Source organism: Pseudophryne corroboree, chromosome 1 (genome assembly GCF_028390025.1).
Source record: "Pseudophryne corroboree isolate aPseCor3 chromosome 1, aPseCor3.hap2, whole genome shotgun sequence".
NCBI classification, from domain to species: domain Eukaryota; kingdom Metazoa; phylum Chordata; class Amphibia; order Anura; family Myobatrachidae; genus Pseudophryne; species Pseudophryne corroboree.
Window position 1 is genome coordinate 711,028,815 of NC_086444.1, and position 21,724 is coordinate 711,050,538.

General features: G+C 45.3%; 1 protein-coding gene across 8 annotated transcripts in view; it reads right to left on the reverse strand.

Moving 5' to 3' along the window:
* ADGRL3 (adhesion G protein-coupled receptor L3) overlaps positions 1-21,724 on the reverse strand; it is a 1,270,535-nt gene that overhangs the window by 985,528 nt on the left and 263,283 nt on the right. For all 8 annotated transcript variants that reach the window (XM_063914936.1, XM_063914945.1, XM_063914955.1 and 5 more), the window contains exon 2: positions 17,876-18,104. In XM_063914936.1, the coding sequence (XP_063771006.1) occupies positions 17,876-17,930 (55 nt within the window). In that variant the 5' untranslated portion in view covers positions 17,931-18,104. The remainder of the gene's footprint in view (positions 1-17,875; positions 18,105-21,724) is intronic.

The following is a 21,724-nucleotide window of genomic DNA, read 5'->3' on the forward strand; positions in this document are numbered from 1 at the left end:
CTGTCGCTGGCTTCCCTACATCCAAGAGCGGGGACCTAGATTTGAGCCCTAGCCAGTCCGCGGGGGTATTGATATCCCCACCTGGTATATCCGGAGCCGGGAGTGTCTGCTTGGTCCCTCTTAACGCTGTGCTGCGCCTGGGACCTGGAGCAGGGCCCGCAGGAGGTCGCCACGCGGGAGTGCGGGGATGGCGGCCATTATCAGAAGGTGAGCAGACCAACAGCAGCAGTTCCTGCATCCAACAAGGAGGGGGGGGGCTATTGTGCCTTATTGGATATTTTATACGGCTTCATACTAGATTGCCCTTACTGCAGAATCACAGGCATTGTTCAGCCCTAGAGCACCACCCAGTGGCTTGTACGGCCAATCCTACAGTTCCTTCCTGGCTCCCTGCAAGAAAGACTTTGCAACCGTGACCCAGCTTTCGGATAGCACAATTCCGATCTGAGGACTTCCTTATGGTCTCAGGATTTCAAGAACTGGGATTTGGGCTGACTCTCTCCTGCTGGGCACCTACCGCTTCGGCTGCGGAGGGGACTCACTTAGCGTCTTCAAGTGCAGCGCAGTGCTCCCTAAAGTGGTCTCCATTGTAAGGAGACTTCCTGTAACAGCTATGTTTTGAATCTCTCTCCACTGTTCACCCAGAACCTCTACAGTTTTGCTCGTTCATTACTTTCGCGTTGTCCCAGTATCACCATGTCCAAAAACAATGCTAAGGTGAATAAGAATGCACAACACGGAATTATGCAATACCTCTCACGGCCGACATTGCTCCATCCCTCTGACTCTCCCCTGGCTTCTCCTGCTAAATCCCCAGGAGTGACTGCGCCCCCTGGCACCTCTTTTGCTACAAAAATTGAAATCCAGGAGATGATGTTGGATTTGAACAAAACGCTAACTGCCAACTTCCAGCAATTATTTGCAGATCTACGTAACTAATTGTACTCTCTCTCTAAACGTACTGCTGCGCTGGAAACCAAAGTCGACTCTAACACCAAAGGCCTACTGGAATTTTCTCAGGACGTGAATTATGTGTACCGGGAAGTGGAATTCCTATGGGACAAGACAGAAGATCATGAGAACAGGAAATGACGATGTAACCTCCGAATCCAGAACATTCCTGAGTCGGTCGCACCCCACGACTTTTAACCGTATCTGTCACGCCTTTTCCAGAGACTGGTTCCTGCTCTTAAGGATCAACCTCTGCATATTGAACAGAGCCCTCCGTCAGAAGCCTAAGGAGGGTGACCCTCCGAGAGATGTTGTGTTGAAATTCCTCTCCTTTAAAATAAAGTATCAGATATCCAACACCAGTAGATTATTGCCTCGCATAGTGTTTGAAGATACCCATATGCAACTCTTCCAAGATTTAGCCCCTTCAACCATTCTTAAGAGACGGGAGTTACGTGACATCACCAGAATCCTCCGTGACAATGGCTACAAATAGAAATGGGGATTCCCATTCCGACTGATAGTGGACGTGAACGGCTGTCCTGTAACAGTAAGCAACCCTAAGGAAGGGTCTGACCTAATTCCCAGACTTCAGCTTTCCCGGATGGCGGTCGACCCCATCTCAGGCAGCCCGACCCGGCCCTGATGAGGACTGCCTAGCAAGTAACAGGAGGTTACACTCCATACTATTCTGACTCCATACTATTCTGACTTTTTTCCTGATGTTATTCTTAGAATGTGGGTTCTGGACTATGCATTTATTTGGGAGACTGTAGCCTACTTTACTTCGGAACTTATATACCTCCATCGACCCCCCCAATTGTTTAGCACTAGTCTAACGGCTATTGCAGCGCTAGGAAGTGGGACCTTCCAAAATATTCAAATCTTCCACATTGTTCTCCTGTTTGGTTCTACTAAATAATTGCACCTGGATTATGGTCATTATGTTCTTTTCTATATGATGTGTTGTTGGATATGTTGTTCTCATCTGTGTTTACCATTCGGTAATGTTTACAGTAACTAATGTATGTTGATTCCGGGTGGATAGTTTCTAGCTTTCTCGAGCTAAGCCACCCCTCCCTCTTAGTTGGGATTTAATTGAGAGTTATCCCTCCCATTTATGCTCTCTCTGAATCACTGGTAATTATTTTTTTCTAGCACTCCCAGTAATCGGGTCCTTTAGGTTTGCTCGTATCTTTGAGCTCACTTGCCTCCCTTTGGACCCACTCTGAGTGGACGCTTCCCTCTTTGGAGAACACTTCTTTAGTCCACACAGCCCCCTCCCCTCCCTATTTCAATTCCCTTTCAGCAGCTAAATGATTTTAGGCCTTTACATGGACGGGTAAAATAAATTCAACTAAAATGTCTATTCTTCCAACACTGCTCTATCTATTTCAAACCATTCCTATAGTTGTACCCTCCTCATATCTTCGCACCGTACAATCTTTGTGTGGTCGCTTCATCTGGTCTAATAAAACACCTAGACACAGTAGGAGATGTCTAGCTAAATCCTAAGTTAATGGTGGCTTAGGCCTACCTATATTTGAGCGGTACTTCCAAGCTGCACAACTGAGCCACATAGTGGCTTGGCACACTCCAGAGGGGTGCAAAAAATGGGTATCTCTGGAAAATAAACTGATTAATTACCACCAGGCTAGTTCTCTCCCATGGCTACCTCCACATATGAGACCACCCTGGGTCGGTACCACTCCTTGTGTTCATTCTGTACTAAAAATTTGGCCCGACCTTCCTATGGGTTGTAAGGCATCCTACATGCACCCATGGGTCACGGTGGGTATAACCAGACTTATACACATCTCAGGGGAGTTTGTCCCAACAACTTTTACAGCCCTATGTGAGAAATACGGCGTGCAACACATTAGACACTTTTACTATATGCAGATTACCAGTTTTGTACGCTCTCTAAGTAAGCAAGTAAGCCTGGTAAACTCAGGTCCCCAACTCCTTTCGAACAAATGTGTTTTTATACCCCTGACCATAAAGGTGTCATATCAATTTTGTACTCTCTCCTGGCCGACTCCCCCGCCCCCCCCCCCCCCCTCTCCCCCCCCCTCCAGAGAACCATTCGAGCAAGCCTGGGAACGCGATTTGGGTGTGACTTTGGAGGAGGATTTGTCAGAAATCAGAGAGAGTTGGGAGTCTATTCATGAAGCAGTGATAAGAGTGGAGAAGTGATCCTTGGGAGATGTTGCCCATGGCAACCAATCAGCTGCTCCGTACAACTGTATAGTATGCAAATTATAAATGTTGCTTCAATGCTGATTGGTTGCCATGGCCAACTTCTCCACTGGCTCACTTCTCCACACTTTTCATTGCTTCATGAATAGACCCCTTACTCACTAAAGCCTCTATTAAGTCGAATATTAAGGAAAACGCCTATATTTACTCGATGTGGTACATGGTTCCTGTCCGACTACATGCTATCTTTCCTCTAATTTCAGATCTGTGTTGGAGACAATGTGGTGCCAAGGGCTCATTTTTACACATGTGGTGGGATTGCCCAGGGATTGACCCTTATTGGAATTATATTTTTTCTCTCTTGGGTAAAATCTTTAATTTCTCTAACCCTAAAAGTCCAATTCATGCACTGCATTGCAAACCACTGGAATGTATGTCCAGACCAGGGAGCAAATTATGCAACCATATGTTCAATTCAGCCAAATTATTGAAAGCAGCTAACTGGAAAAAACACGCTGCCCAATCCCTACAAGCGGTGATTAATAAAATCTGGTTCGTAGCCTCAATGGAATATATTACAGCCCTACTCCACGATTTGGTAGATAAATTCTCTGTAGTTTGGAGCCCTTGGTACCAACGTTTTTCAGAGACAATTGCCTTGTACCTCATAGACTTATTCGCTGCTTATTTTTCATTATAGATGGAAGAAGCTCATCCCAATCATTTTGGTGTTCCCAATTTTTGTATCTATCTCTATTTGATCTCCTGTTTCTTTTTCTCCCCCCCCCTCCCACCAATCGAATACTGTATCTGTGTTTTGTTCTGTTTTTCGCACTTGTTTTGTACGTTTTATAAAAATATAAAATTCAAGAGTACTATACTGCTGTATTATGTTTAGCTGTGCAATATGTCATGCAACATTAATTGGATGATACCCAGATTTATTGTATTTCAGGATGTAACTTTTGTTGTATTGTACTGTCCTCCACTTTTAAAAATAAAGAGAAAAAAAAAGAAAGTATATTCGGGAGCCAATGATGAAGAACACAGAAGATTTAAAGACTGCAGACTGAAGAATGCTGCTTGAAAGACAAGGCTGAAGAACACGGAAGACTGCAGACTGAAGACTGCATACTGAAGAACACTGCTTCCAACTCAGGGATCCCTTGATCCATATTAAAGACTGTGGACTGAAGAATACTGCTTCCAACTTAGGGATCCCTCAATGACCCCAGGACTCCTGAGGGTACCACATGAATAGTGGCTAACTACCGACAGCGGGACTGAAGCAACCATCGGCAACCGCTCGCTTAATGTTGTAGTGGTGGAAGGGGAGACTGAGCCACAGAATGAGTGATATGCACAAAAACGCAATAAATGATTAGGGAGCGCAGAGCTAGAGCAACTGCTTGAGGCTATAACTTAAAGCACTGGCAAAGGTTTACCCTGATTCTGATCCCTTTATTAGGGGAAACTGGCCCGGATTGGCTGAGCAGAGCATGGAGCCTCACCATTGGCTCCACAGTGATTGGTCTCCAACTAGGCGGCCCCCAGTTCTGCAGACACGTCAGGCCACGACATTTCGTCTGCCCAACTCCCTGCCTCCGGCATCACAGTGGCCACACCAGAGCCCGACAGACCCGCTGCAGCAGCCCTCGGATCCCAGAGAGAGAATTTGGTAAGTTGCTGTACTGTTTTATATAAACTGCACTTTGTTTGTGGCAAACTATAGCTTGTTATATGCTAATTATGCATCCTTCATGGGCTGGCGACAATCTCTCTAAAATCAAACATGGAAACCCCTCTCCAGAAATCCTGCATTTGCCCCTGAGGATGTTTATGGAATATTTAGTTCCATATACTGCACATTAAAAACATTAAGCTTAATAACCAGATGTGTACCACTTACCTCCCAACATGTACACATGCAAATGAAGTCAAAATTAGCCCTACTTCTGATATTCCCTAAAATACCCAATCAGCTCCTGTTTGTAATTTTTTAAACACATTCTGTAACATGGCAGTATTTATTTAGGATCAAATTCTTAAATTTCCTAAAAGATAAATTCGATATGCAGAAAGTTCAGAATGTAAGTGTGGAGAGTTTATTTATATTAATTTAATTAAATTTAGCTAATTTATAATTATTATTAATATTAATAATATTAATTAATAATACTAATTTTAATTAATCACAATGTGGAGAATTATGAAAATAGGACAGTAAGTTATAACATAAGAATATGAGCTACGAACATCACACCCTGAAATGGACGGAGCACGCCTGGATGTATTTTGGGAGGATACAGCACAAAATATTTTAAAAACAATTCTTTTATTTTGGGTGGACTGACAGAACACCCGTAGATGGATGGAGCAACTGCAGTCCCTGGATGTATACTAGGATAACACAGCGCAAAATATTAATTTAAATCAAAATACATTAAAAAAAAATTATATCACACACTGCGTTTACAGTGTCGCACAAATGAATCAGAAATATATACAGTAATTACACACTGCGGTTGACTACACCGACAGCGTTGCACAATGCGTTTATGAGTAGGAAATAATATACTGCGGTCTGACAGTACTTATGAAAATAAAATAAAAATTGTATAGTACACTGGGGTACAGCATAAACAAAAAAATAGAATTTTGTTTTATAATTATAATTTTAGGCTTTTTGTTTTTAGCTTTTATTATTTTAATTTTACACTGGGACGGAGCCCATGAATGGACAGACAGAACACCCCTTGATGGACAGAGCAGCCCCTTAATGCCTCTTTATGTATACTGGGGTATAGCACAAAATAGATGATATATATATATATAATTTTTATTTTATTTTTTATTAGAGATGAGATGGTTCGGCTCTCAGAGAACCGTACCGAACTTCACCATTCGTGTCCGGTTCCGAGCCTGGCTCGGGTTTTCCCGCCTGACTCGGAAACCTGAACGAGGCAAAACTTCATCATCCCGCTGTCGGATTCTCGAGGGATTTGGGTTCCCTATAAGGAGCCGCGCGTCTCGCCCATTTTCACTCCAGTCTCGGAGAGTGTAGTGAGAGGACGTGTCTCCGTCCTCAGTGTCTGTGTGGGGGCGGGAAAGTGGATTGGCGAGTCTTGTGCTGTGTTGTGCTGCTCAGTCCAGTCCAGTGTAGTCAGTGTATTGTGCTGCATCAGTCCAGCCAGTCACAGTGTTGGTGTTCTCTGCTGCTATATGTCCCCAGTGCTGCTGTATAAGTCCCTTGCAGTTTTGCTGTGTTGTCTTGCATCAGACCAGGGGTAGTGTCTCTCTTGTGCAGCATCAGTCAAGTGACCAGTCACAGTGGTGGTGTCCTCTGCTGCCATATATCCAGTGTAGCTGTATAAGTCCCTTTCAGTGGTGCTGCATTAGACCAGGGGAAGTCTCTTGTGCATCAGTTCAGTGCCCAGTCACAGTGGTGGTGTCCTCTGCTGCCATATATCCAGTGTTACTGCCATATAATTCCTGTGATACTGGCGTATAATTCCTGTGATATTGCAGTATAATTCCCGTGATACTGCCGTATAATTGCAGTTATCCTGCCGTATAATTCCATATAAATCCATATAATTCTGTACAAATCCAGTCCAGTGGTGCTGCCATATAAGTTCAGTGGTGCTGTCCTGTGCTGTATATTATTTACTTCAAATAAAGGGGTTATTAATATTTAATCCAAATAATTTTTACAGGGTTTGCCCTGTGAGGTGTAGGGGTACGCTCTATTGTGCCGCATATTGTGTTATATAACTCCAGAAAAATAATGGAGAACAAACATTTGGAGGATAAAATAGGGAAAGATCAAGAACCACTTCCTCCTAGTGCTGAAGCTGCTGCCACTAACCATGACAGACGATGAAATGCCATCAACGTCGTCTGCCAAGGCCGATGCTTATTGTGATAGTAGAGGGCATGTAAAATCCAAAAAGCCAAAGTTCAGTAAAAAGAAATTTAAATGGTACGAGGAGAAACGTAAACTTGCCAATATGCCATTTATGACACGGAGTGGCAAAGAACAGCTGAGGCCCTGGCCTATGTTCATGACTAGTGCTTCAGCTTCACATGACGATGGAAGCCCTCATAACTAAGGCCTTGACACTTATGTTGGTGTTATACGTGCGTCCGATATCTGCCATTAGTGCAGTGGGATTTAGACAATTGATGGAGGTATTGTGTCCCCGGTAACAAATCCCATCTAGATTCAACTTCACTAGGCAGGCAATGCCGAGATTTTGCCAATTAATTCCAGTGATTTGGACGTATAATTATTAATTACAGTGATCTTGTCAATTAATTCCAGTGATTTGGACGTATAATTACAGTGATTTTGCCAATTAATTCCAGTGATTTGGACGTATAATTATTAATTACAGTGATCTTGTCAATTAATTCCAGTGATTTGGACGTATAATTACAGTGATTTTGCCAATTAATTCCAGTGATTTGGACGTATAATTATTAATTACAGTGATTTTGCCAATTAATTCCAGTGATTTGGACGTATAATTACAGTGACTTTGCAAATTAATTCCAGTGATTTGGACGTATAATTACAGTGATCTTGCCAATTAATTCCAGTGATTTGGATGTATATTTCCAGTTGGAATTGTTTGTGTCGCTTGGCTTAGTCATACAGTTACCTCATTGCACCTCTTCGACATCTTTGCATGAGGTGCTGTTTGGGGCCTAGTTTTTGAAAAGTGCCATCCTGTGCGACACTGCTGTATGAGTCCAGGGGTACTGCTGTATTAGTCCTGGGGTACTGCCGTATAAGTCCACCAACTGCAGATTTTATTAAAAGTGACTGGAGCGTGCTGGAGATGCTGTCAGTGCACCAAACAATTGCGGCCACTCTCGGCATTCAGCCACTGCGTGACTCTACTAGATGGGCCAGGTGGTTGTGTCGCTCAGCTTAGTCATACAGCAACCTCGGTGCACCTTTTTTTCTTCTTTGCATCATGTGCTGATAGGGGCTTTTTTTAATCTGCCCTCCTGTCTGCCACTGCAGTGCCACGCCTAGATAGGCCAATTGTTTGCGTCGGTTGGCTTAGTCATACAGCAACCTCGGTGAACCTTTTTTTCTTCTTTGCATCATGTGCTGTTAGGGGCCTTTTTTGGATATTTGCCCTCCTGTCTGCAACTGCAGTGCGACGCCTAGATGGGCCAATTGTTTGTGTCGCTTGGCTTAGTCATACAACTACCTCATTGCAATTCTTTTTCTTCTTTGCATGATGTGCTGTTTGGGGCCTTTTTTTATATCTGCCCTCCTGTCTGCCACTGCAGTGCCACACCTAGATGGGCCAATTGTTTGTGTCGCTTGGCTTAGTCATACAACTACTTCATTGCAATTCTTTTTCTTCTTTGTATGATGTGCTGTTTGGGCCCATTTTTTATATCTGCCCTCCTATCTGCCACTGCAGTGCCACGCCTAGATGGGCCAATAGTTTGTGTCGCTTGGCTTAGTCATACAACTACCTCATACAATTATTTTTCATCTTTGCATGATGTGCTGTTTGGGGCCTTTTTTTTTATATAGCCCTCCTGTCTGCCACTGCAGTGCCACGCCTAGATGGGCCAGGTGTTTGTGTTGTCTACTTGTGTCGCTTAGCTTAGTCATCCAGCAACCTCGGTGCAACCTTTTGGCCTAAAAACAATATTGTGAGGTGTGAGGTGTTCAGAATAGACTGGAAATGAGTGGTAATGACTGTTATTGAGGTTAATAATACCGTAGGAGCAAAATTACACACAAATTCAGTGATTTTAACTGTTCCTATGTTTTTAAAAAAATCATCCAGATCCAAAACCAAAACACGAAAGGGTGGTTTTGGCAAAACCAAGCCAAAACCAAAACACGAAAGTGGAATTAGAATCAAAACACAAAAAGTGCCAGCCGCATATCTCTAAATCTCTAATATATATATATATATATATATATATTTGAAATGCTGTATGCTCGGCACTCACTCTGAAACAGATGGTATAGGCTGCGGTGCCCTCCTGGAGGCGAAGACCTCTAATGCACGGATAAGGGAGAGAGGCGGCACTCAAACAGGCTTGTATTGCAATATAAAAAGGTCAATTTATTCCGACATGTTTCGGGGTAATCACCCCGTCCTCATGATGACCCTGAGGACGGGGTGATTACCCCGAAACATGTCGGAATAAATTGACCTTTTTATATTGCAATACAAGCCTGTTTGAGTGCCGCCTCTCTCCCTTATCCGTATATATATATATATATATATATATATATTTATTTAACACGGGGGCAGAGCCCCTCGATGCACGGACAGCGGACCCCTTTGTATACTGGGGTACAGCACAAAATAGAATTCCTTTTTTTTATTTTTTACACTGGGGCAAAGCCCCTGGATGGACTGACAGAGAGCACCCCCTTGACAGAGCACCCCCTTACAGACAAAAGCAGCCCCTGGAGGACACAGCTGCCTATGTATGAGGACACAGCAGCCCCTAAATGTGAGCCCACAGCAGCCCCTTAGATGTCACAGCAGCCCCATAGATAGATTTTAGAGCAGCCCCTAAATGTAAGCCCACAGCAGTATGACATGTCCGTGCTGTACAACATCCAAAGCCAGACTTAAGATGGCACCAATTACCAGGACTTATATACTGTAGAAGAATACAACAGCGGGATGATGACATTTTGCCTCATTTTGGGATCAGAGGAAGGTGGGAAGCCCCGAGCCGGACTCTGATCCCGGCTCGGATTGGGAAGTTCGGGAGGGGGGGATTCGGTTCCCCGGGAACAGAACCCGCTCATATTTAGAAGTAATGATACAGGATAACTGTACTTATTCAGTACTGATAACTCATCAATTGAATTGCTATTCATCACAATAATCAAACATAATAACAGCGAACTCATTTTCTTCTCAGGATGTCATTAGCCAATATTAGCTTTTTTTATTTAAAACCAGCTTTCTTAATTTTTTATTTTTGTGGCATCTGAAACTTGAATCCCAATTCTAGATTTCCAGTTCAAGTGTGCATGTTGCAGCTAGGGATGATGAGTAAAAATAGGATTTTAATTACCTACCGGTAAATACTTTTCTCGTAGTCCGTAGAGGATGCTGGGGTCCACATTAGTACCATGAGGTATTGACGGGTCCCTTGGGAGCTATGTGCACTTTAAGAGTTTAATAGTGTGGGCTAGCTCCTCCCTCTATGCCCCTCCTACCAGACTCAGTCTAGAAACTGTGCCCGAGGAGACGGACATACTTCGAGAGAAGGAAATACACAGATAGTGAAGAGATTCACACCAGCTCACACATAACAAGGCAAACCAAGCTAACCAGCTTGAACAATTCAGAAACAGCTGAACAACAGTACTTAACCAGGTAACAATCCAGTACTTAACCAAGTAACAAGGCAGTACTGAACCAAAAAACAACTGCAGGAAAACGAAGCGCTGGGCGGGCACCCAGCATCCTCTACGGACTACGAGAAAAGGATTTACAGGTAGGTAATTAAAATCCTATTTCCTCTTACGTCCTAGACGAAGCTGGGGTCCACATTAGTACCATGGGGATGTACCAAAGCTCCCAGTACAGGAGGGAGAGCGTGGAAGAACTGATTGACCAAACTGAAGGTCCTCAGAGGCCAAAGTATCGAACTTGTAGAACTTAGCAAACGTGTTCGACCCTGACCAATTAGCCGCTCGGCAAAGCTGTAAAGCCGAGACACCCCGGGCAGCCGCCCAGGAAGAACCCACCTTACGAGTAGAGTGGGCCTTAACATATTTTGGACACGGCAAGCCTGCCGCAGAATAAGCATGCAGAATAGTAAGCCTGATCCAGCGAGAAATCGTTTGCTTCGAAGCAGGATACCCAACCTTGTTGGGATCATAAAGGACAAAGCGTCTGATTTCCTGTGATGCGCAGTCCTCTTCAAATATATTTTCAAAGCCCTCACAAAATCCAAGGACTTAGAGGAAATTGAGGAGTCAGTATCTACTGGCACCACAATAGGTTGGTTGATATGAAAAGCCGACACAACCTTCGGAAGAAAATGCTGACGCGTCCTGAGCTCAGCTCTATCCTCATGGAAAATCAAGTAGGGGCTTTTACAGGACAAAGCCCCCAAGTCTGACACATGTCAAGCAGATGCTAACGCCAACAGTGGGACAGTCTTCCAAGTAAGAAACTTGACCTCCATCTCCTGTAAAGGCTCGAAACAAACCGATTGCAGGAACTGCAAAAACCACGTTTAGATCCCAAGGTGCCGTAGGAGGCACAAAGGGAGGCTGGATGTGCAGAACCCCTTTCAAGAAAGTCTGAACATCAGGGAGGACAGCCAATTATTTCTGGAAAAAATGGATAAGGCCGAAATTTGGACCTTTATGGATCCCAAACGCAGGTCCACATCCACACCTGCTTGCATAAAGAGGAGAAACCGTCCAAGTTGAAACTCCACCTTTGGAAACTTCTTGGATTCACACCGACACACATACTTTTTCCAGATCCGATGGTAAAGTTTAGACGGTACTCCCTTCCTAGCCCGATCTCCAGGCTGTGAGGTCCACCGTCATTCTGAGGATTGTGAGGAAACAGAGCCAGGCTTCTGTTCCTGGGAACCTACAGGAGCAGGTTTTCTGGATTTTCCCCGACCACCTCTGATGAAAGTGGTAGGGGTTTTGGACTTCTTAATCTTTGCGGTCTGAAAGAACTGCGTTGTAGCTGTAGAAAATGATTTCTTCAGTGTCTGAGTAGCTGAGGGAAGAAAGGTTGACTTACCCGCGGTTGCCGTGGAGATCCACGCATCCAAAGCTTCCCCAAATAGAGCCTGACCTGTGAAGGGTAGGTTCTCCACACTTCTCTTGGATTCCGTGTCTACAGACCATTGGCGCAGCCAGAGTCCCCTGCGTGCCGAGACAGCCATGAAAGACGTCCTTGCATTCAGATGACCCAGGTCCTTCATGGCCTCCACCATGAAACCTGCAGAATCCTGTATGTGATGTAAAAACATTTCAATGTCACTTCTATCCATAGAATCCAATTCCTCTAGTATTGTGCCTGACCACTTTACTATGGCTTTAGAAATCCATGCACAGGCAATAGTGAGCCTTAATGCCACGCCTGAAGCAGTGTATATGGATTTGAGGGTAGTCTCAATTTTGCGGTCTGCCGGTTCTTTCAACACGGTAGACCCAGGGACTGGTAAAACCATCTTTTTAGACAGCCTAGATCAGGGGTGGGCAATTATTTCAGCTGAGGGGCCACTTGACATTTCCTGTCAGTATCCGAGGGCCACATACAAAATAGCAGCTCGCCCCACTTGCCAAAAATATAGGGACGTGGCTTCATGTGGAAGGGGTGTGGGCAAAAAATAATACAGATTCATATTAGGCTGCACAATAGTCTCCATTATTCAAATTGCGCCACACAGCGTCACTTACACACATTACACCAGGTAGAGCCCCTTTTACACACATTACGGCGGCAGGTAGAGAGCCTTTTTACACATTAACATTTTATTTAGGATAATTATTGTGCAGCAGGCAAATTATCCAGTGTCTTATGGCCCCTGGGGAAAGGTGTGACACGGTGACAGAACACGGTGGGGGTGACACAGTGACAGAACACGGTGGGGGTGACACGGTGACAGAACACGGTGGGGGTGACAGAACACGGGGGGGGTGACACAGTGACAGAACACGGTGGGGGTGACACGGTGACAGAACATGGGAGGGTGACACGGTGACAGAACACGGGGAGGGGGGGGGTGACAGTGACAGAACACGGGTGTGTGACACGGTGACAGAACACGGTGGGGGTGACACGGTGACAGGACACGGGGAGGGGGGGTGACAGTGACAGAACACGGGTGTGTGACACAGTGACAGAATTCGGTGGGGGTGACACAGTGACAGAACACGGGGGGGGGGGGTGACAGAACACGGATGTGTGACACGGTGACAGAACACGGGGAGCGGGGGTGACAGTGACAGAACATGGTGGGGGTGACAAGGTGACAGAACACGGGGAGGGTGGTGACAGTGACAGAAAACGGGGAGGGGGGTGACAGTGACAGAACACGGGGAGGGGGGTGACAGTGACAGAACACGGGGGGTGTGACACAGTGACAGAACACGGTGGGGGTGACACGGTGACATAACATGGGGGGTGTGACACGGTGACAGAACACGGGGAGGGGGGGTGACAGTGACAGAACACGGGTGTGTGACACGGTGACAGAACACGGTGGGGGTGACACGGTGACAGAACACGGGGAGGGGGGGTGACAGTGACAGAACACGGGTGTGTGACACAGTGACAGAAATTGGTGGGGGTGACACAGTAAGAGAACACGGGGAGGGGGGGGTGACAGTGATAGAACACGGATGTGTGACACGGTGACAGAACACGGGGGTGTGACACAGTGAAAGAACACGGGGAGCGGGTGTGACAGTGACAGAACATGGTGGGGGTGACACGGTGACAGAACACGGGGAGGGGGGTGACAGTGACAGAACACGGGGAGGGGGGTGACAGTGACAGAACACGGGGAGGGGGGTGACAGTGACAGAACACGGGGAGGGGGGTGACAGTGACAGAACACGGGGGGTGTGACACAGTGACAGAACACGGTGGGGGTGACAGTGACAGAACACGGATGTGTGACACGGTGACAGAACACGGGGGATGTGACACAGTGAAAGAACACGGGGAGGGGGGGTGACAGAACACGGTGGGGGTGACAGTGACAGAACATGGGGTGTGTGACATGGTGACAGAACATGGTGGGGTTGACCGCGACAGAACATGGGTAGGTGACACAGTGACAGAACACGGGGGGTGTGACACAGTGACAGAACACGGGGAGGTGACACAGTGACAGAACACGGGGGTGTGACATAGTGACAGAACACGGGGGTGTGACATAGTGACAGAACATGGGGGGGTGACAGTGACAGAACACGGGGGGGGTGACACAGTGACAGAACACGGGAGGGGGGATGACATAGTGACAGAACATGGGGGTGACATGGTGATAGAACACGGGAGGGGTTGGTACAGCGAGAGCTAAAGATCTCTCCCCCAAACTTAAAAACAGTCTGACGCCACTGCCCACACACACAAATATATGCACACTATCACACACACACACACACACACACACACACTTTCACTTTTCCCATTTACTTACTGATCTGGCTGGCAGTGGCAGAAAGGATGGATCTGTAGCAGTCTGGCTCTTGTCCCGTGTAGCTCCGCCCCCTGAGGTCCCGTGTAGCCCCGCCCCCTCATCGGCACGTAGCCCCGCCCCCTTCTCGGCTGAACACAGCCGTTGTCACTGGGGACTCTGGAGGAGGCTGCTACAACGCAGCAGCAGGAGCAGCAGGGGAGAGAGGCGCCGCTGGCAGCTTGGAGGTACTGCAGTGCAGAGCAATGACAAGCAGCTCAGCCGGTCGGGCCGCTTGTCATTGCTCGCTGGTGGGAGGCAGTGAGCCGGGCAGGATCGGTGTGCGGGCCGCATCCGGCCCGCGGGCCGTATTTTGCCCACCCCTAGTCTAGATACAGAAGCGTCTACTACAGATGGGTTTTCCCACTTTTTCCTATCCTCCCCAGGAAAGTGAAAACCCACAAGAACCCTCTTTGGGATCTGGAATTTTTTCTCCGGGTTTTCCCAGGATTTTTCAAATAATGCATTTAACTCCTTCAATGCCGGAAAAGTCAGGGAGGCTTTCTTATTGTCTGTAAAGTAAGCCTCCTTGACCTGCTCAGGTGTTTTGTCAGTAATGTGTAACACATCCCTAATGGCCTTAATCATGCCTCACCCCCCCCCACACCCCCCGCATATCCCCATCACCGCCTCCCGTATCTGAGTCGGTATCTGTGTCAACCTGCATAATCTGGGCAAGAGCACGCTTCTTTGGGCATATACCAGGGGAGTTTGAGGAGGCTGTGGGAACAGAACCAGACAAAACCTCTACAGAGTTTCTCAAAACCTGCGTTTCAGTCTCATTATGAGCTATCCTAGATGAAATTTGGGATATCATTTCCTTAAGTGAAGCCACCCACAACGGTTCGGATTCAGAAGTCTGACACATGACATTACATACCTGAGTATATGGAATGGATTCCTCTGGGGAAGATACATACTCTGCAGCACAAGACACAGAGTCCCTGGACATGGTATTGTGAGAAATATGTACACACACACACACACACACACACACACACACACACGAAAATGTCAGTTTCTCCCAAGTACCTTCAGAGAGACACAGAGATAATGGAGCCAGCACCCACACAGTGCCCCAGTAGGCCGTTATATTATAAAAGCCTGGCACTAACTGTGCAACCTTAATAAGCCAACCTTAATAGTGACTATCACTCTCTCCCCCCTTCTATAACCCCCTGGTACCGCACAGGATAGTTGGAGTTATGTAGAGGGTCAGCGCTCCCTGTCAGCGTCTCTGTGTGTGAATCTGCAGGGTGAAAATTGCGCTGGTGAGCTGCTGGATCCGCTTTGAGGAGAAGCTCCGCCCCCTGTAATGGCGCATCGTCCCGCACTTTGAAAGATTATACTGGCCTGAGGAATTTCATCGCTGGCAGCAGACAGAGTCCCTGATAGCCCAAGTGACCAGTGCGTAGGGCTTTGCGCTGGCCCAGGGCACCCCTCACAGCGTCACGCAGTCTGCCTCTGAGCCCTCCGGGGCGCAGCGTCAGCGCTGCGCTCCCACCCTGAAGCCGCCATACACGCCGGTTCCCCCCTGGTCGGGTTGCCGGCAATCTTCTCACCACCAAAGTTTTCTGGCTCTGTTAGGGGGTGGCAGCATGCTGCGGGAGTGAGCGGTCGCCTCTGGGGCTTGCGATTATCACCCCAGTGTCCTGTAAGTGGAAATAGTGGCCATTAACCTCAGAGGGTTGGATACTACACCCCTAAGTCCCACGAAACAGGGAGGCTGTTACCAGCAGCCTTCCTGTGCCTAACTCTATTAAAAATAATAAAAACTAAAGAACTCCTTTGGAGCTCCCCTAGCTGTGACCGGCTCCACCGGGCACTTTTTCTAAACTGAGTCTGGTAGGAGGGGCATAGAGGGAGTAGCCAGCCCACACTATTAAACTCTTATAGTGCCCATGGCTCCCAAGGGACCCTTCTATACCCCATGGTACTAATGTGGACCCCAGCATCCTCTAGGACGTAACACACAACACATTCACTCTGTGCGATCGCAGGTAAGAATAGTTACAGCTCGGCGTTCCGAGGTGTACCCACAATGCATATGCATCGCGGTAAGATGAACGCTGCTATATTTGTAGGGGCATATTTATAAATTACTTGCAGTCAATTAATTAAAAACATACTGTTAGGCTAAATGGGGGATATTCAATTGTTTGAAAAGTCAGTTGGGTGTCTGTTTTTTCCTATCTAATAGACAGGAAAAAACAGAGACCCAACCGACTTTTCAAACATTTGAATCTCCCCCAATGAATTTAGTGTGTAAACACCAATGGGGCAGGGACTATATAATAAACAATAATCATTTAGTGTCAGACCATTTACTGTAACATCAAGGTTCTATTTTTACATATATCTGCAGTTGGACAATTTCAGTGCTGCAACACAGTGACTAAACACTATGTTTTGATGGTATAAGCTGCTGCATTTTATAGGCTACATATTTGTACGTACTTGCCCAATGGCAGCACAAGCAAGACTCCAATCCAGCAGTAAAAGTATAGAATTAGCCATCACTCTACTTGTTACTTTTTGCTGAGACAGACTCTTATCGAAGCTACTGCCCCAGCAAGAGGAGCCACTATACTGGCATAAAGATTTTAATAAATAGTCATATTAAACCTTATTCAGTTCCGGTCGCTGCTGCTTCACATGCAGCAAAGTACCAATTATCAGTACTTTGCACATGCGCAGGACCCGTTCTGCGCATGCCCGAATGGATCCTGCAATGTAGGAAGCAGGACAGCAGCAGACTGCCAGTAATTGACAGTCTACTGTAATTACCGTCTGTCAGTGATACGATGCCTGCATCCTAGGTTGCAGGACGGATCACTACTGAAGCAGGAGGCATCTGCTTGTAATAGACACCTCCTACTGCATTACCAAGGAAGCAGTAGTAGTAGCAACTCCAACCTCATCTGAATAACCCCCATTGGGCATTATGTGATGTGAAATACAGGCAGGCATGGTTCCAGCAAGTTATTTTTATAGCGTAAATAATTTAAAAGGCAAAACCAACATCAGTGCTCTTTTAAACACTATATCCATTGTATTTTGTATATTGAGCAGCCACATCAGCACTCTGTTAAACTTGTATCTATTGTATTTTGTAAATTGAACAGCAACATCAGCGCTCTTTTAAACTTGTACCTAAAATATGTGTTAACTTATTGGAATCGTGCTGCTGTCAGCATCCTGCACGCTGTTACATAAGGTCATTGTATAAATACACATTTCTATACTAATGCTAGAATTTGCTTTACTAAGTTTTCAGCTGCCTTCAAAAAAACATAAATGGGTGTTTGATTCTATTCTTTTCCCCCTAAAATGTATATTCCATAACATACAAAAAGTTAATATTAATATGAATTACAAATATTTCACTTTCAACTGTTTTTGACAAACAAATACTGTATAATAAAATCTTCTAATCAATATAATGTTGATTACGGAAGTCATCTAAGCTATATTTAAAATAAGTTCTATTAAATCTTACCATGAATTAGTGTTATCAACAGCATCAAGCAGAGTAGCAGTTGTAATGACCACATAGCTGTGAGGTATAATTAGAAGAGAGGTATGATCTGGAATTTCCCTTGCAATCCTTTTTTAAAAAAAATAAATGAATGTCCAGTCATCCAAGAGTGATCATAGGTTAAGATGTTGTACATCCAAATGGTAATGACAAAGCCACCAACAAACTGAAGGCAGGAAAGGTCCAAGACCTGCGAAAAGAAAGAGAAGCATATATCAGGATCCTATTAAAATACACAAGCACAATAAATACACCTTATTACAGCACTTTGTGACATCTAAATAACAGACATAACTGCAAGTGTGGGAACATCCCTCAGATGAACCAAAGAATCCTCTAGTGGATTCTTATCTTATTGGTCTCCAGTATCTTTATGCATCATGCTCATGATCAAATTAAGCTGCAAGTGTGATATCGGTACATATTACTTGCCGTTTGTGGAACTGCAGCAGTAGCACTGAACACATCGGGGTAAATTTACTAAGATGGGAGTTCTATTTAAGATGGGATGTTGCCAATAGAAACCAAAACAGATTCTACTTCTCATTTATCTAGCACCATCTAGAAGATAATTCCTGGAATCTAATTGGTTGCCATGGGCAACATCCCATGTTAAATAGAATTCCCATCTTAGTAAATTTACCCCATCATGCCCAGACTGCCTTATTTAATCTTGGCATCCATTGTGGTCTCATGCTGTAACCAGTAGGGTCAATGTTAGAATTCATGTGACCCATAGCCTACTTGATAGTCAGTATAAGGTGGCATGTTTGTGTGCTGTAGAATGTAAAGAAAACATTTTGTCTTCCCATGGGTTCTGTTCAGACTTACATATGCAAATTAGTTGTTATTGGGCCTACGTCATACCACAGTGGCCTCTAGCACAAGTAAATAGATGAATTTAATGTTATTATTTAGTTATACTCGCTATGCATTTCTGGGGAAGCTCCAACCCTAATCTCAAGGAGGATAAAAATGAATGATTGATACATCTTTGCCTGAGTAACTTGATCTGATGTGGATAGATATGTTCAGTGTCCACGTACATCAATCTAGGTGTCAGATTATGACAGAAAAAGACCACTCAGGGATTGCTAAAGTCTTGATTTTTATCCAAGTATATCGTTACAATCTTTATCTACTTATAAATCTGTTATGCATTGTTAAATGTATATTGTTTATTAATAAACTGCTGTTTGATTTGTGACAAGATCACTGAAATAGTAGTGGAAGGCAGGTATATTTGCCCCAGGTTTATTATCTATGTGCTTTGGCACATTATCTATGTGCTTTGGCTATTAGTAAGAACTGGATAAGGGTCCTAGGGTTGAATGTGAGAAGAGAGGGTGGCTTCTCCATCCATTTAGGCGCAGTTCAGGTCTGTGGGCTTTTAGCCTCACAGAAGACTAATTAGGGCTTTCAGCTGTATGGGGCTGTCACCCTGATCATTGCTCGCTCACACTGCCTAGGGAAAGAGGAGAGACTATGCAGTATCTGTGAGAAAAAAAACTTCTGTTGAAAACCATTGAGCTGTGCTTGGTAAACTTCTTGTATTTTTTTCTTAGTGAGTTAGGATTATCCTGTGTTTCGTTAGTGCCAGCCGGCAAGATATTTTATTCTTGATATTTATTTATGTTTTGCTGTACAATAAAACTGGTTGAGGCCAGTTGCACCAAACCAACAGACTTGTGTGATCTCTCAGCTGCTACACACAGCCAGCCATATACCCTAGGAGATGGTACCTGTTGCCTTGACCCTATTACACATGATGGAAAATTGGCTTGTATGATCTGTAAGGGATCGGCAGCTTTGAGAGCCCAGCAGACAGTACGTCTGTGTCTGCCTGGACTGAAGCTAAAGATATGACACAGAGTAAAACTGCAGGTGCAGAACTCTGCAGAAGATTGTTCACAGTGTGAATGCTGGAAGCTGTGGTGCCTCACACATAGAAGCAAGTCCAAATGGTGCTTTTTTGTCTGCACAATTCTGGAAAAAACTGTACAGTTAAAGGACCAGACTCACCCATTTAGGAAACCAGTACTGATACCGTACATGTCTTGGGTGAAAGTGGCTACAAAATTGCTGGAAAAACCTGAAAACATGGAAGACGTAATTAAGGCCTTGCTACAAGCGACGGCAGCACAGCAGGAAGCCACCAGGCAACATCAATTGGAGTTTGAGGCGATACAGAGGCAACCGCACTAGGACCGTGAGATCCTTAAAAAGGTGGTGCAGCATCTTGCAGCACAGCCTCTAAATGCTTCCCCAAATGTTCAAACTAGCTCCATATGCTAGTAATTTCCTTAAAACTAATTACAGAGACTGATGATGTTGAGATGTACCTGACTACGTTTGAGAGGAAACCAAGCAGAAGAATTGGCCTAAAGGACAGTGGGCCAGCCTGCTGGCATCCTCTCTCTCAGATGAGCCTCAAAACGCTTATTTTGATTTAAGCACTGCAGATGCTTTGGACTATGAAAAACTAAAAATACAAATTCTGACTCAAATGGGAGTTACACTGTCACTCTGAGTGCAATGTGGAGATGGTGGAAAGTTATCTGGCGGCAGAGGAACTACTGTCTATACTGCAGTGGCCCCTAGAGCCACGAACTCGCACTCCTGTAAAACCTGGTAAGACAGTTCTGTGAGACTGTGGAGGTGGTGCCCATTGTCAAGGAATATATGTAGCAATCTCAACAGAGAGTGTATAATCAGAATGCCCAGGTATACACATTTGCTCATGGGGATATAGTTCTTGTTTTGATACTCACAGTGAAAAGCAACCCACAGTAAATGAGCCCCTTGAAGTGTGGTTAGCCCTTTTACAAACTTTCTTTGATATATGTTTCCATGGCCTGGGATTCAGCAATGGATAGTGCAAAAATCTTATAAAGGAAATTTAGCATCTGTGCTGAGGTCAGTGGCACAATCAAAATATTGAGGAGGCAACCTATCTACAGATGTTTTTGCAAAACACAATTAAATTTGTACAGTGTTCAAGGAATTTGTAGAATAAATAAATATATATATATATATATACACACTGCTCAAAAAAATAAAGGGAAAACTTAAACACAATGTAACTCCAGGTCAATCACACTTCTGTGAAATCAAACTGTCCACTTAGGAAGCAACACTGATTGACAATCAATTTCACATGCTGTTGTGCAAATGGAATAGACAACAGGTGGAAATTATAGGCAATTAGCAAGACACCCCAAATAAATGAGTTGTTCTGCAGGTGGTGACCACAGACCACTTCTCAGCTCCTATGCTTTCTGGCTGATGTTTTGGTCACTTTTGAAAGCTGGCGGTGCTTTCACTCTAGTGGTAGCATGAGACGGCGTCTACAACCCACACAAGTGGCTCAGGTAGTGCAGCTCATCCAGGATGGCACATCAATGCGAGCTGTGGCAAGGTGGTTTGCTGTGTCTGTCAGCGTAGTGTCCAGAGCATGGAGGCGCTACCAGGAGACAGGCCAGTACATCAGGAGACGTGGAGGAGGCCGTAGGAGGGCAACAACCCAGCAGCAGGACCGCTACCTCCGCCTTTGTGCAAGGAGGAACAGGAGGAGCACTGCCTGAGCCCTGCAAAATGACTTCAAGCAAGCCACAAATGTGCATGTGTCTACTCAAACGATCAGAAACAGACTCCATGAGGGTGGTATGAGGGCTCGACGTCCACAGGTGGGGGTTGTGCTTACAGCCCAACACCGTGCAGGACGTTTGGCATTTGCCAGAGAACACCAAGATTGGCAAATTCGCCACTGATGCCCTGTGCTCTTCACAAATGAAAGCAGGTTTTCACTGA